The sequence below is a fragment of the Andrena cerasifolii genome, chromosome 6, assembly GCF_050908995.1.
Source record: "Andrena cerasifolii isolate SP2316 chromosome 6, iyAndCera1_principal, whole genome shotgun sequence".
NCBI lineage: Eukaryota > Metazoa > Arthropoda > Insecta > Hymenoptera > Andrenidae > Andrena > Andrena cerasifolii.
Window position 1 is genome coordinate 7183936 of NC_135123.1, and position 15322 is coordinate 7199257.

The 15322-nt window shown below is 46.4% G+C and overlaps 1 protein-coding gene across 4 annotated transcripts in view; it reads left to right on the forward strand.

Annotated features, from left to right (window-relative positions):
* The window catches only part of LOC143370467 (uncharacterized), an 80854-nt gene that overhangs the window by 6735 nt on the left and 58797 nt on the right, over positions 1–15322 (forward strand). For 2 of the 4 annotated variants that reach the window (XM_076815622.1, XM_076815620.1), the window contains exon 2: positions 10814–10921. The exons of the other annotated variants lie outside the window; for them this stretch is intronic. In XM_076815622.1, the coding sequence (XP_076671737.1) occupies positions 10814–10921 (108 nt within the window). The remainder of the gene's footprint in view (positions 1–10813; positions 10922–15322) is intronic. 4 annotated transcript variants of the gene reach the window in all.

Genomic DNA, 15322 nt, shown 5'->3' on the forward strand with positions numbered 1-15322 from the left:
TTGTCTGCATCTAAACTCGACTGTGTCAAGTCCAGAACAATAAGAGTAAAGAATTATAAAGAAACTAAATTTCCACCGTAAAACTTAACTACAATGGTATCGGGGCACTGGATCGGTCAGATTAAAACAATTATTATTTTAATTTATTAAAATTAAATTATTATTATTAAAAAATTATTACAAAATTATTTTAATAAATTAAAATAATAATTTTAATAAATTGAAATAATACATCAAAGCTATTTTGCAATTCTTTAATTATATATATATTAGTTTCCGACGTTTCGATCTTGGTTTAGATCGACTTCAAGGAAAGTTAAAAACATATATAAAATACTGCGTATGCTATTGAAAATAAGTCACCGTGTGACTCGCGAGTCGGTTGGAATAAGACTAAGGTAAACCGTGAACAACACATCTGCTTTTAGAAGGTGAAAAAGGGGTGAATACCGTTGATAGTTATAAACATATCTAAAACCCCCGAAATTCAAAATTAAAGGATATACAGTCTCTACAGTAACCAAACATTCTTGCTCATATGGTGTGTTATATACACTCTTAAAGGTGTTAACAAACACTTACATACCAGTAAACTGATATGTAGGAATTAGTTAGATCATATGTAATTCTATGGAGCAAAAACATCATAAGACATTACTTCTTTAGTAACGTTGCGTAATATTCCTGTACTTTAGGTGTTTCATACCTAAGATTTACGTTAGGCTGTTTGATCATGTGAATTGTCTCCAAAAGAATTCTCTGATTTAAATTAGTTCCTTTATCATATATTCATTTATTATCATATATAGTATTCACCCCTTTTTCACCTTCTAAAGGCAGATGTGTTGTTCACGGTTTACCTTCGTCTTATTCCAACCGACTCGCGAGTCACGCGTTGTAACACAACACGGTGACTTATTTTCAATAGCATACGCAGTATTTTATATATGTTTTTAACTTTCCTTGAAGACGATCTAAACCAAGATCGAAACGTCGGAAACTAATATACATATATAATTAATTAATTGCAAAATAGCTTTGATGTATTATTTAAATTTATTAAAATAATAATTCTTTTAATCTGACCGATCCAGTGCGCCGATACCATTGCAGATAAGAGTAACCCCTAGAAAACTAATCTGCTGTGATTCTGCAGAAAATGATCCAATTTCACAGCAGATTTCTAGACTTCGATCGGTAGTTTCGTTGAAAACCGCAATCGCCGAAATGGAGGATAGTAATTTCTGGAAAGGAAAGGGGAGTTTTGCGCCCAGGTTGGTAGAATCGCCGTGGGCACGAGGTCTAAGAATGCACCCTGCCCACCGCGAGTTGCATACGTCCTCGTAAATGATTCAGAGGGAGGATCGATGGAAAAGCGGCGCTAATTCCACTCCCTCTATCTCGGGCTTGTACGTTCACGATAATGGACACGCGTTGCAGTAATAGTCGCATCGATCGAGCTCTGTAACTCTGACCGAAGAAACAAGCTTCGTGTGTTGTACACTTTCCACGAAAAAAAAGAAGGGGAAAATCAAGCAACTGCCGTCGAGCGACGCGTCGCATATTTCTGAACGGTGGAGTCTTGCGTTTCGGGGGAAGTAGTACGAGCGAAATTGGTCAGACGTCGGTTAATCTACTCGAGGATAAATAGGCCTAGAGAAGGAATAACGAATCGAAACGATATTCCCTTAATTCGTGCCTCTGTGATCCGTAACAGGGGTGCGAAGTTTCCATTGAATTAGAATTTACGCAAGGTAGAATAACGAAGAGGAGGATGGATCTGCGAGCATTTTCAAGCATCCGTCTGCTTCTATGATCGTAACGGGATGTTCAGGGTCTCTCTTTCATTTTTACCTACCCCCGGATCGCTGGAACGTCATCAATGACCTCGTCATCGTCGTACGCGTAACCTCGAAGGCAGGCTTTCTTTCGCGGCGACAGGAGCGGGGAGGATTAATTCAAGTACCATTTCCCTTGGTTGGATTTCGCTTGGAGCGCCCGCGATTAGCTTAAAGTGCCCGCTCGTGTGAATGGGGCGCGGGCAGGTGAATGAAGCGGAAACGCTGTTTGTATCTCTTCTGATTCGTCTTTATTATTACCGCATTACCAGCGGCCGAATGAAATTCATCCGGCAGCGACTGCCCCGTTTCTGGCTGTCATTTGCGCTTAATCGCGTTCGCCGCTCTGCTTATCGATCCTCGAAACAGGTCAGGTACATTAGTTACAGAGCCACCAGGCCTCTCCTGTCCGCTTATTTACTTTCCCCCCGCCAAGATGCGTCATCAAACGCGACCGAAATTACGGTTTCCGTGATTGTTTGAGTTGTCGCGCTCGCGTGCCGCGCGAGACGAGCCGTGTTCCGTCTCGCATTTCGAGCGATCCGATTTTAAGGGGGTGTTCTAGTCTAGGTACTCGTTTTTCAAGGTGATATTTGGAAATTAATTCTGGAAAACCTATCGCACCTACAGGGCAGGGGTTTCGCACACGTATTTAGTAGTGTTTGAACTATCAACGCAAATTTTTGGAATGCATTATATTGAAATTTGTACAAGTTACGCGCCGAAGCGCAGGCCATGTCATCAAAAACCGACCCCATCGGGCGCACGAATTGCGGCCGTTCTAGTCATCTGAAACGAAAGCACCAAAGATTTATTTGATCTATATGAGTGTAGTTATCGCCCGAACTAGAAGTAACCAAGTCCGGACATTGTTACCGAAATCGCAGCTGTTTAAAAATTTGTATTTGATTTTTTCGACTTTGCTTGGGCTAAAACAAGGCGTGGGGGAGGTTGTATTAAAACTATTGATATGATTCTAGTTCGGGATATAGGTACACATTCACTTTGAATGTGTGTGAAATTTTAGCTCAATCGGTCCAGTAGTTTTTGAGAAAAATGTGCGCCAGATCTAAAAATATTGTTTCGAGAAAAACGCGTTTAAAGTTTTTCATACAGTTAAGACCTATACGACTGAAGTTACGGTAGGAATCAACTAATTTTTGTAACTTATCTCTAATCCGGTATATCAGGACCGTAGAGGAAACCTTCCTCAGCTTCAAAAAAATCATGTTGGACAGCTGTCTCTTCTCTGCTGGCAGTCATAGCCTCTTAAGCCCCTATAACTCTGGGAGTTTTTCGAATTTCACCTTAATATTTTAGAGACATATTTTCGAAACCCTAAACTATTAGAAAATCAAAAAAAAAAGAAAATCGAATTTTTGGGGAGAATACCCCCTTAAGGGTTACCGCAGTCAGTAAGGTCAGAAAAAGAACGATTCTTTGGGAATTTATTTCTGAAAGCATATGCATAGTTTTAGGCAAAGGTTTTTTTATTCAGATGAGGGGCACTTTAACAGATTATTATATTATGTTTTGGTGTAAAAATATTTATTTATTGAAAGATTACAACTGATTTCCCGGAAGCTGTTTTTAGAAATACGTTTCGCGGTGACCAACATTATTCGGAACTGGGCTATCTAAAATCAAAAAACCAAGAAGATTTAGGTAGTACAATAGTTTATTTAGTCTTTAATCGTTCCGTTTTATAGAATATTAATCCGGGATAAAATAGTGGATGTTAAAGTGGAATGATCGAGTTTCGTTGAAAAAACACTAATTTTTAATCCACAAAATAAAAACTATGCATTGGAATAACAAATGCTTCGATTAAAGACTAAATCTGAATGTCTAGAAGAAACCTACAAAGTTTCAGAAAGATTGGTGAAACGGTTCTTAAGAAATCGTGGTCACCGGAATCCAAAAACCATTTCGGTAAATCAGTTGCAATTTTGGAACAAATAAATACTTTTACACCGAAACATAATATAATAACCTGTTAAAGCGTTCCTCAACTGAATACAAAAACCTTTGCATACAAATATGCATGTACTTTCCGAAATAAATTCCCAAAGAATCGTTCTTTTTCTGACCCCACTGACTGCGGTAACCCGTTAAGGGCTCGAAGCCGCGATATGTCTCAATTTCGAAAGCATAAACTCCAATTTCTCCTCTCTAAGCAACGAGTAGGTACATCCCCGGCATTCCCAAGTTCCGACCTAGCTGCTTGAATATTTCAAAGGTTCCCCCGTCAAACGGTGCCATTATTCCTCCATTTCTAATCCTCGCCGTGCGTCCGTGTCGCGTCAAAGAAATTACAGACGCGAGGGACAGCTGCTCGCGAAAGGTGTCGTCCGCAGAAACGCAAGGTATAAAGAAACGCGGGGGAAAGGAAAGAAAAGGCGTGTAACCGGCGAGGACGGTGCTTCGCGTGACGTCACGCGTACCCTCGTGGTACCCACATCATCTGCCGTCGTTACACAGAGGCGCCCCGAAAAGAGAAACAAGGAGAGAGAGAGAGTAGACAGTTGAAGAGGTTTCGGTGGGATCGGCGGCGGGGTTCGAGGACGCGTACCTCTGTATGCGTACAGCCTTGCACTTCCTGGGGATCTTCTTCCTGTCTTCCCCCTGCCTCCACCCCTTCGTGATCTGCATCATAAAATCGTGCAAGGATCCCCCCGGGGCCGTTTCCACTCCATTGTGACCCCAATTTTCGTTGCTTTCGACGACGTTACGGCGGTCTCGGATCGCAGGGCGCACGCAGCTGTTATTCCACTGTTCTCATTCGAGCAATCATTGCGAATTCATCAGCGATGAAGTGAAACGTCTTCATTCGCCGATGCATTATGTACAGCAGGGCCGTGCGTTCCCGCTGGCGGGAGCGATCGCTACAAATTTGCGGCCGGTTTACGGTCACGGCGACCAGCGAGACGCACAGTGGTCGACCGGCAAGGTGCTCGGCTTCGCGGCATAAAATATGCAGGGAAACGTACCAACGAATGTGTTCCCGGTTCTCAAGGTTTCCCAATGAAGGGAACACATGCTCCAACGGCAAACAGCCTTCTTCCGCCCCCCTTGGTCTGCCTTCTCCGACCTATCCGCCGCGAGCTTCTGCTTTCCGATTACGAGCAACCGTCCAGGTTGCGGTGCACCGATGGCCGTCAAGTTTCGCCGGTTCGATCTCGAGCGTCCGGCGCCGTTTAAAAGTATGGTTTTCTCGGGCACGGTGTTTGCGCTCGCCCAAAGTTCCCCTTTGACGGTGAAAAGTTTCCTTTCCAGCCCGTGTGTCGCTCCTCCAAGCACGTCTCCTCGGACACTCTCTGGCCGCGGGCGATAAAGAGCAATCGATGCGGGCCTTTATGCGAGAGAACGGGCAGCAGGAGGACGTGTACGGTGGTGACCGCCGCGGTTTCCGGCCCGTAGTCACAGGACAATTATTTTCAACGTGCTGGCTCCCCTGTCCGTGGCAACATTCCTTCTTCTTCTTTTTTTTTTCCAAGTATAGAACGCGCCCTCTGCGCATGACGTCCCCGCTGCCGTTATTAATAACAATTGAAGACGTCGAAACCTGCCGGCTCCGGGCGCCGCAACTTCACGGAGAAATCGAGCTTTCCCCTGGTTCCCTTCCCTTCGTTTCAACTGTTCAAACGGTCGGCACTTAGGCGACTCGACCTTCGCTTCTGTCGCGCGTGGGCGCGAAACTTTCTGCCGTAATTTGCTCTTGAGGATAGGTGGAAGAGTTTGAGCTCCAATGAGGCGAACCTCGAGGCACAGGGATTGCTCCTCACCTCGTGGATGTCTTAGCGTTTATAATCCTTCTGACGAGGAACATCGTTCGAGAGCATCGTATTGGTTTTTTTTTTCGGTAGCAATTATCGCGCGAGGAACACGACGGACGTGAGAAAGCGGCCAGGCGGTTTTGGTTTCCAGGCGGTTGTCACAGCACGCGCCGAAACGCGACACCGTTCGCGCGAGGAAGCCATACATGCGCCGCTCGCATGTGCGAATTACGCGCTGACGCACCGCCTGCGAATTCCGCGCGCGACTTACCGCTTCCACGGGACATCCTGCCGGCTTCGCCTAGGTTCCGTTCCCAGCCGCTTCCGCGGCAGTCGTTGCCAGAGGGACGTTCGTCGATCGAGGAGCTAGGGTTCTCCTGTGCAGCGGCTTCTCCGAGCCTCGATGCCGAGCCACCCTGCGCACGGCGCTGTTTAAATTCGACAAAGCTAAAGGTGATCGTTCCACGCGATCTAGAATCGATGACCCTCCCCCGGGGAAATCATTTTTTTCCAGGAGCCAGGCCATATTTGGCTCGGGGAAGTTTGTTTTCTGGATCCTCGGTGCTAGTAGCGGAGAGGCTATTCGGTAAATAGCGGTGAATAGCCGGAGGGGGAACGGAGAGATCAAGGTGCAGATGTCACGTCGACGTGCACCTTTCGTCCAACAGCTGTTACGGCAGTCGATCTAGGAGGATCGTGACCTTCGGGCCCCGTCGCTGTTCTTTTCGTCCACCGTAGCTTATGGAACTTAACGGGACTCGCAGGATCGGGAATTCCTTTTGTGAGGATAAAGGGCGGATCGACTTTTCGGATTTTGATGTAGGATGTTTCTTCAGAGGCAGGGGTCTTCCCTGGAAGTTATACACGACGCTTGATTCAAGGATCGTCAGCAATATCTAGCTAATTAAATTTCGATAGATCTCCCGAATTAACTGGCTTTTAATCCGGCGTGGTTACAGCCGAAACTGCGAACTACCAGTTTTATCGTTCCCAATGAGGATCGAAGGGATCGGTGGCCCATTCTCGTTGCAACAATAACGACAATGTTCCCAGTCCCCCCCCGCGGTGTGGATTAAAAAAAGAAATCGATCGCGTTCCCCTGAACGCATTGTCGCCGGCCGCTGAAAGCGCGTCGAGCCGCTCGTTCGGCTCGAATTAAACTTCACTCAGGTCGTTGATAAACGAAAGGTGACACTGGTATGTTTTACGATAAGCCTGCTCTCTCCTCGAACGACGCTCCGCGCGGCTCGGTAAACGCTTAACAAGAACAACGTTCGCGACCGATGGAAAGGAATCGTCGCGAACGCCGCCCTGCTCTTCCTTTTCCTCGAATCGCAATCGCTTGCGCAACTTCGCCAGCAGTCGACCGACAGCTGTCAATGATTCCGATCGTCCGCTGAGCACGCGCCGAAAATCAACGAGTCCAGTTATCGATTCAGAGGGCCAGGGAAAAATTCGAAATGACTAAATAGAGACACGTCCTCGTCAACGATACTCAACTAACTCCAAAGAAGAATGAAAGAAAGAAAGAAGAAGGCAAGGGGGAAGATCGTTATCGCGGCAAGTTCAAAACTTCGTCAGAAGAGTGCTCGCCGGTTGGGTGGGGTGGGATTCGACGAAGAGAGAAAAAAAAAGGACAAATATTTCCGGAAAGTTTCGTGATGAATTCTCCCTAGAACAGCCTTTCCATGAGCTGACTCATCCTTCGCGTCATGCATGCGGTTCTATGCCTACGTACACCGCGCACGGAACACACGTATTACACAAAGTCTCGCTTTTACTCTCTCTGACAACCCCCCGGTCCCTCTTTCTCTCTCTCCCCGGCGCGCGCCAGCGCGCTTTCTACCCTCTTTTCCACCACGTAGACGCGCAGTAACAGGGTTCTCAGTGGGAACCGGCTTACTGTTACGAGGCATACATGTCAGTCTGCTACTGTTACGTACGTGACTCGCGTATGTACAGGCTGGTACCGACGTGGAAGGGGATGATTCTTCGCGAGGGGAGAGAAAGAAAAGGAGCTCGCGTCGACCCTCAACCCTTTGCGGTCTGGCCTCGTTCCGTTTCTTTTTCGCGTTAACGCGAGCGAGTCGTATCCTTAATGATTATTTTCGATGCTCCGGGGGAGAGATCTCGCCGACGCTCCGGCGGACGCTTTACGGGGGTTGAAGAGGACCTTGAACGCTGTTTCAATCGTTTGTGGAACGTGTCGCCAGAGAGATTCTTCCTTTCCCCACTGTTAGACCGCGCGCTGCGTTTAATGGGCATTTTCTCTGTGTAGAGGAAATTCGTGAACGTGGTTGGTAACTTTCGACGGCTGAGGGAAGACCTTGAGGAATTCCACCCCCCCCGGTGAAGCGAGTCACGTTGTTCATTTTCTCTGCTGAATTGCGTATCGAGGTTAACGACTGTATCCTACGTTCGGGAGGTTGAAGGGAATCTCGAGCGACGGTTCAACCCTTTGTAGATGTAACTCTCGACGTCCCTCCCTGTGGTCCGGCGAGATCTTTCTTTCGTTTCCTGTCGTAGTAACCGCTGCCAACGTTTCCGTAGGCTCGACGAATGTTTTATAGAGATTTTCAGTCACAAGTACAAGCAGACTTTTCGGGTCAAGGATCCCCCTTAAGTGTCCTCCCCCCCCCTGGCGGGGAGGGTTTCTTCGCCCTTCTTCAGCATTGGCCGGAGGTTCGGCATAATTTACAACTTTACATAATCGTTTTACCCCGAATATCCGAACGATTATTCAAAACCGGCTCGCGAAATTATTCGGAACGCTCGTCGGAGACGCGCGAGGGGATGACGGAGTACCTTTCAATTCACTCGATGTCAAGGGGGTTGGGGGTTCGGGAAGAAGTAATTTACAACCCGGTCGCTCCTAGAATGGGGATTTAAAAACTTTTCCCGCGGATCTTTCGCTTAAAAATCGTTCGGCTTTTCCGACAAAGGAGCCAATAAGATCGCAGCCCCAATAACAAGCAGTCGCGCCTTGGCCCTCCGACAAATTTACTTCCTCGCCCCGCAAACCAGGCCTGCAAAAAATGAGAGCTACAGAGATGAGAGCAAGTAGAGCACACCGAAAAATGTGTTCTAAATAAAATTCTACAGAGATCAACCCCCTGTCGGTCGGAGAACTACGTAATACAGCCACCCTTCCTTAGAAGTTAAAAGCTTCGCGTTCTTCGATACGTTCATAATTCAACTTCTTACCACCCCTTTGGTTTTTCACCCGCACCCCTGCCCCCAAGGGAGGGTTAATTGATGCTCGATGGTGTTCACCCCGCCATCACCCGAAGACGAACAACCGAGCGGAAGTCTACATGGAAGATCGCAGAGGAGCAGGCCTCGAGGAGACCACGTCCACGCGCAAAGGCGCTGTCGAGCCGGAAATCGATATCTCGCGTGGTCCACAGAATCGCAAAACAACCCGAGACACGCTCTCCTGTTAGACGCCTGTAGGCCTCGACCAGCCAAACGGATAGACAAAGACACGCACCTCGGGCAAAATCTGTCGAAAATTCGCTTCTCGCGACGTCCAATGGTTTCGTTCCGCGTTTCTTTCAGTTCGTCGCGATATTCTTCCGCCTTTAACCTCCTTCATCCCCAGTGTGCATTCGTCCCCCCACCCCAGCCTCCCGCGTACTTTGATTTCTACCTGCTCTTTCGTTTCTTTTGCTTCACTTTGGTTTTGTTTTTTTTTTCAGCGTAGATTGTATTGGCTGCTCTAGCGAGGCAGCGTCTTCGAATCTGTATTCGAAATTGCCGCGTGGATCGACGATCGATCTTGGTTGAAGAGGTGGTTGTGGAAACGACGGTCCCGTCGAGATTTTTTCCCCTTCGTTTCTAGAACGAAGCGATCGTTTCTTAGTTGCTCCCTTCTTTTTTTTTTTCTATACTTGCGCTTGGAGTACCTTTTCGCACCAGACGTTCACCCCACGTCGGTGGCAGACACTCGGCGAGAGAGCTGCGCTTCTCTCCCAATACTTCGCTCCTGCTTAAATTTCATAGTTCCTAATCGGGCCGATGGGAACGCTATTTAATGGCGATTAAATGAACGTAGCAGACCTCTGCCAAGCTCTCGTCGTTTGCAAAGACAAACTCGATCCGAGTCCGCGCTGACAAACGCTCGGGATTGGCAGCCTGTCGAAAGAATCGTTTTCAGACGTTTCCTCGGCAAAGGATCGTCTCCCCCGGGCCGCGATCGTTTTTGCAACCACCTCTTCGATGACGTACGTGCTCGCCATTTGGAAACGGCCCCGGTAGACACTCGAAGACGCTGCCGATCGCCGGCGATTGGCCAGTTTAGTTACGTACGGAATTTTGCATAAGTTACTGTGTATGTACCTTTTAAGTGAACGTGTGACATACCCCTGCTTTGTGTTTTATGATTTCTTTCACGGCACGTTTCCCCTCGTTCCCCGATTATGTTCAGTTTGTGTTCGAACGAGGAAACGGAGAACGAAGTCACGTACACGCGCCTCGGTTCAATTCTAAAATGGGGGAAAGATGGAGAGAGAGAGAGAGAGAGAGAGAGAGAGAGAGTGAAAGAGAAAGAGAGAGAGAAAGAGAGAGAATTGAAACGGTCGCGTTGTTTCCGATGATTTTCGTCGTCACCCTTCCTTTCCCGGACGCGGAATAATTTCGGATCGATCTCTCGGCGTCTCATCAGTTCTGGAAACGTGACTTTTTCTGTCTTTTTACGAGTTACCGCTCGAGAATTGCTTGTTTGATTGCTTCAACCCTTGACGTAGCTTCTTGTTTATTTTAAATCGCGATGAGAAATTTCAGACGTTAAATTCTCCTTTAGCTTGAACTATAAGTGTCGAAGACTGTAAGATTGATAACGTAGATATTTAAATCTGAGGAAATTTGAACATTTAATCGCTGGTACTTAGAATCCCCGGTATCTAATGAACTAACTTCAGTAAGATTCGCTTCGATTTGCAAATGAAACACCAGCCCAACGGGGGAGAGCGTCTAAATTAGTGACGAAAAGTGACGTTTCCTTTCCGAGACCCTCCGGCCGGGGGCCTTCGAATGGAAAGCAAAGAGAAAGGAAGGGGCGGTGGCGCGAAAGTCGGAAGACGAGCCGGAGAAACGCGAAAGAAATTATAAGCGAGGGTATTCCGCGGAATGACGGACCGCCGCCATGAAAACTGATTTGAAGTTTAAACGCAAGGTGTGTGTCTATCGGTTTGGTTTTAGCCCTGAGCAACTGCTCTGAGAGCGGAGGCGAGCCGGAAGCCATGCTGGATATCCACCACCCAGGAACCGGTCTCGAGTCTCATCACCAACAGTTTCACAACTCATATGGTAATATCAAAATACATCACTTTTAATATTTTACTTAAAATTACACGGGCGCCTTCTCCGGAAAGAATGCGCGCGCAAAAAGACACCCCGGGCGTTCCCTTTCAGCGTCGACAGGGAGACGTTTAAAATTACATCAGGCTCCTCCCTTTGCCGGGAGAAATAACAAAGGACCTGATGCCTAGCTGGCATGGACGTCTTCGTGCGTTGCTAGATTTCCCACTCAGTCGCGATACAATCTACGCCCCCTAAAGAACTCTATGCCAAAGATCGATGAACGAAGGAGACCGCGATTCTTTTAATCACCCAGCTCTTAGAAATTTGCGCAAACTTTCGTAGCTGTTTTTAACGGTTCCCCTGGTAAGAGGGAATAATCGATTGCCCCTCCCTCCCTGTTCGGTAGAAATTAAGTCGCTTATGCCCTTCTTAGCTCTCCCTAACGAGCCCTAAAAGCGGAGGAACGATCTTTCCCTTAATCCGGCCATTCCGAACCCTTCCAGGCGGCCGTTCAACCATCACGGAAGTAAATTCTTGTAAATGTTTGATCGAGCGTTTCCCCGAGGTGGGGCTCGGGGGTGGACAGCCCCCCCTGTGTGCGTGCGAGTCGATCGCGAGCGGCGGGGGGTGGAGATTTTCGGGGAACCAAGGCATATCGTTCTCACTCGTATCCTTTCATTTTTAATTTGCCACTCTTTTCGGTGATTCCTGCCCCGTAGGTGGGGGTTGGTCGATTTACTCGAGGGACTTGGTACGAAAATTCCCCGATAAAACTGAATTCTGGGGCACCTTGCATACGGAAAAAAGTTGTAATAATAAGCGCGTCCCCGGTCGCTCGTTCAATAATTCGCACGGGGATGAATTGGGTCGCGAATTTCCGACAGTTCGGGAATTAAATGGACATGCTTTCATTGGAAATTGAGCAGCCTTATTTAGTCCCCGAGGATCGGGAGATTTGGTGGCCGGTTGCTTTCTTCTCGATGGCTATGGTTGCTTAAAATAAGTCGCGGGGCGAATAAGCTAAATTCATATTCGCGACGGTCGAGCGTTCTCGGGGGAGGCAGAGGAAGATGAACAGCGCTCGGTTTCGGGAAGTGCGCGCGGCAATTTGAATCGGAATGGAAGTCGAGTCACGATCGCGCGGTTTTCGAGCGGGCAGTCCGTGCCACGTATACGGGGCCTTTTCCCGTTACCCGGGACAATTGAATTAAGTAATCGATCCCAACTTTATATCGATTCGTACGTTATCGAAGAGTTTTGAATAATGCGAAGCTCTATCGGGCACCGTGCAAGCAGTATTTTGACCGAAAGAATCGCTCGGGTTCGTCGAATCCGACATGAATTTTGCAGTCGTTTAAACTCGTCGAACTTTCCGATCGGACACGTTAATAGAAAATGATCGGTCGGTCGCTGCTTCGCGCTTTACCTCTGGTCACACCGTGAACTTCCCAGTTAGGAGAAGATCAATCTTCTAAACAACTAATCAGATCCATTGGGAAGATTCGATTTTCCAGTCTTCTCCTAAATATCACGCGACTACATTTCAAAAACAGGGAGAATTAAGGGGTCATGCTCAATCAGGAGGCCGAAAAGAAGGTGGTCTTTGAAATTTTTTTACACAAAAGCTACAACACATTTCTCAAAAAAATCTTTTTTCCTTTTAAGGGGTTAGGCCACCTTGGACGGAGCAAAATTGCAGACATTTTGGGAATTTTTTTTAGGAGGATAATGAAATAAACAGAAAATTTAAGATGAAGCCTGTTATTGTACAACTCTCGAATGGGAAAATCATTTTTTTCACTAACAAGCTTCATATTAAATTTTCTACTTATTTCGTTATCTTCGTAAAAAAAATGCCGAATATGACTGCAATTTTGCTCCGTCCAAGGTGGCCTAACCCCTTAAGGATTGTATTTAGTACCGTGCGTCGTAGTTTTTTTATTTAAAAATATTTACCAATAACTAAGTTATTGTCCATCACTCGAAGGTTCTCTAAAAAAAGGCTTCTGCGGTGACCACTGCTGCTCGAAAGTGGAGCATCTAAAATAAAAAATTCAAAAGAATTTACTTATTATATTATATTATCTAGTATTTGAACGAAGGATTTTTTTATCCGATGCATAGTTTTCTTTTAATTCACGAAAATCAGGCAAGATTTATGATAAAAATTGAAACTTTTACTTTAAACATCAGCCATTTTTTCCCAAATCAATATTTCGAGAAAAAAAACCTTCGTTCATTATAGCTTTTGAGTAAAAAATTTCCAAAGACCACCCTTTTTTCGGTCTCCTGACTGAGCATGACCCCTTAAATGAATTAATTGAAGGGTCGGATGCAATAAGGAGATTAGCGCTCGAAAATGCAAAAAAATTATTGTCCAAACGGTAAGAAATATTGAAAAATTGAATGTTGTTAAACTGAATTTTAAAAAATATAGTGTTGTAAAGCGCGCCACGGCACACATTTCATCTATTTACAGTTTGTTTCTCCAATCATTACTCTTCGAGCAAATAATTATAAACCAAAAATTTTCAACCCCCAAATTCATTATTTCTGTAAACATATATTGCGATAACTTGAGTCAATATTAACGGATCGTTATGAAACTTAAAACATAACATCAGAAAACTCTATCGAAGCCGTAAAATGTATGCACAAAATCCTTACGTTAACAAATGTAATAATATTTAATTAAAAAGTAATACTGGATATAACCCATGTTTTTCAACGTTCGCCGTTAAAAAGTATCGAGGCAATTTTGAGGTACATATAACTCGCAGCGACAAAGTTTTTGCTCAATATACAAGGAAGATTTTCACCAATTTTCACACTGATTAATAAATAATTGTAGACGATATGACGATATATATAGTTCTCGCACGGCGCCAACTGTCAACGCGAGTGCTAAAACTGTTAAATAGACTATTGGTGGCGCGCGAGATTTATATATATATCGTCATATCTGCTACAATTATTTATTAATCACCGTGAAAACTAATGAAAATAAACACATTTGAATTTTCAAGCTCACTTTTTATTTCAAATACGAAATTGCAGATTACGTAGGTTAGATTTCGATCAAAATTGTACCGTTCGCACGCGTTCATCTCACTGAAAATGTATGCCAGCTTTAAACAATGACTTAAAACAATTGCCGGGCTATTGCGGTAGGTGCGGGGGAGAGGGACGAGGTACTAAGAACCATCGGAATGCTCATTTCCATCGCGATGTAAGAAATATAGGCTAAATTCTTATTTTGATCCGATTCACCCCAGTCTACCCTACAGAATACGTATTAGCGGCGTATGACTAGAGAGAGAGAGAGAGAGAGAGAGCAAGGGAATCTCTGCACAAATAGTTAATACCAAATTCATCCCCGATCGCAACATAGGCATCATTACAAACATTCTACCCCTTCTTCTATGCATCATCCATTACACTCTGCCACTATATTCAATGATACTTGTAATACGTACTCACTGATTCAGTGACAATGATGCCTCTCCCAAGTATCACCCTCCCTCCACCCTCCCAAAGAAAAATGCAATTCCTCGCAAGTCCAACGCGGCCCGAAGTAGAGGGCTCGAAATTCAAATAAGTCTCGCAATCATTTCCCAAAGAGACTCGCGGAAAAAGGATTTCCTCGTTGAAAACGCGCCCTCGACGAGTTCGAACTTTCATTTTTCCCCGGCATTCTCGTCGTCCTAATAGAAAACGACGCAGAAAAGCTCGAGGACGACGACAGGGAGGAGGCAGAGGGAACGGTGGGGGAGGAGGTGGGAGAGGGGTGGGATGGAATAAAATCAGTCGCCCGGATACGGGCTCAAAAATCCGCCCCCCCCCCCCCCGCCCCGGCGCAATTCGCGGAAGAAGCCTGGAAGCTGGTTCGATTCGAGGGTGGATCGGCAAGAAAGCCGAACGAATGAAAGTCTAACGTGCTCGGGCCGTGCGCTGGTGAAGTTTAATTAGGTGCGCCTCGACGCTGTGCGCCGCGACGCTGCTCTGTGTATACACGCGAGCCGATACACCACGGATTGCCTAGGCTGCTGTATCGGGGGCGGGGAGGTAGGAAATGGACGCTCTCGGGGTATGGATACCGCCGTCGGAAGGGGGTGGCTTGGCTTAAAAGGACTCCGCCAGCCAAGGGGGTGGCTCTGCCACACGTACGCACCGCTACACGTACACTATCGGCCAAAAGTTGCGGTTACCCGGGGCCTAGAACTCGTCTTGACCTCTCCTCGACCGTTTCCAGTATAGCAGTCGCGGTGCTCCTCGTTCCTCCGCCAGGAGTTGTCCAGGATCCGGTTCGACCGAGGCTCGAGGGTCGGGGTACCAAAATCCCGTTGTCCGATGCATCTTTATATCTGCGTTTCCACTTAGACTCCTAGTTAAACGGCTAATTTAGGA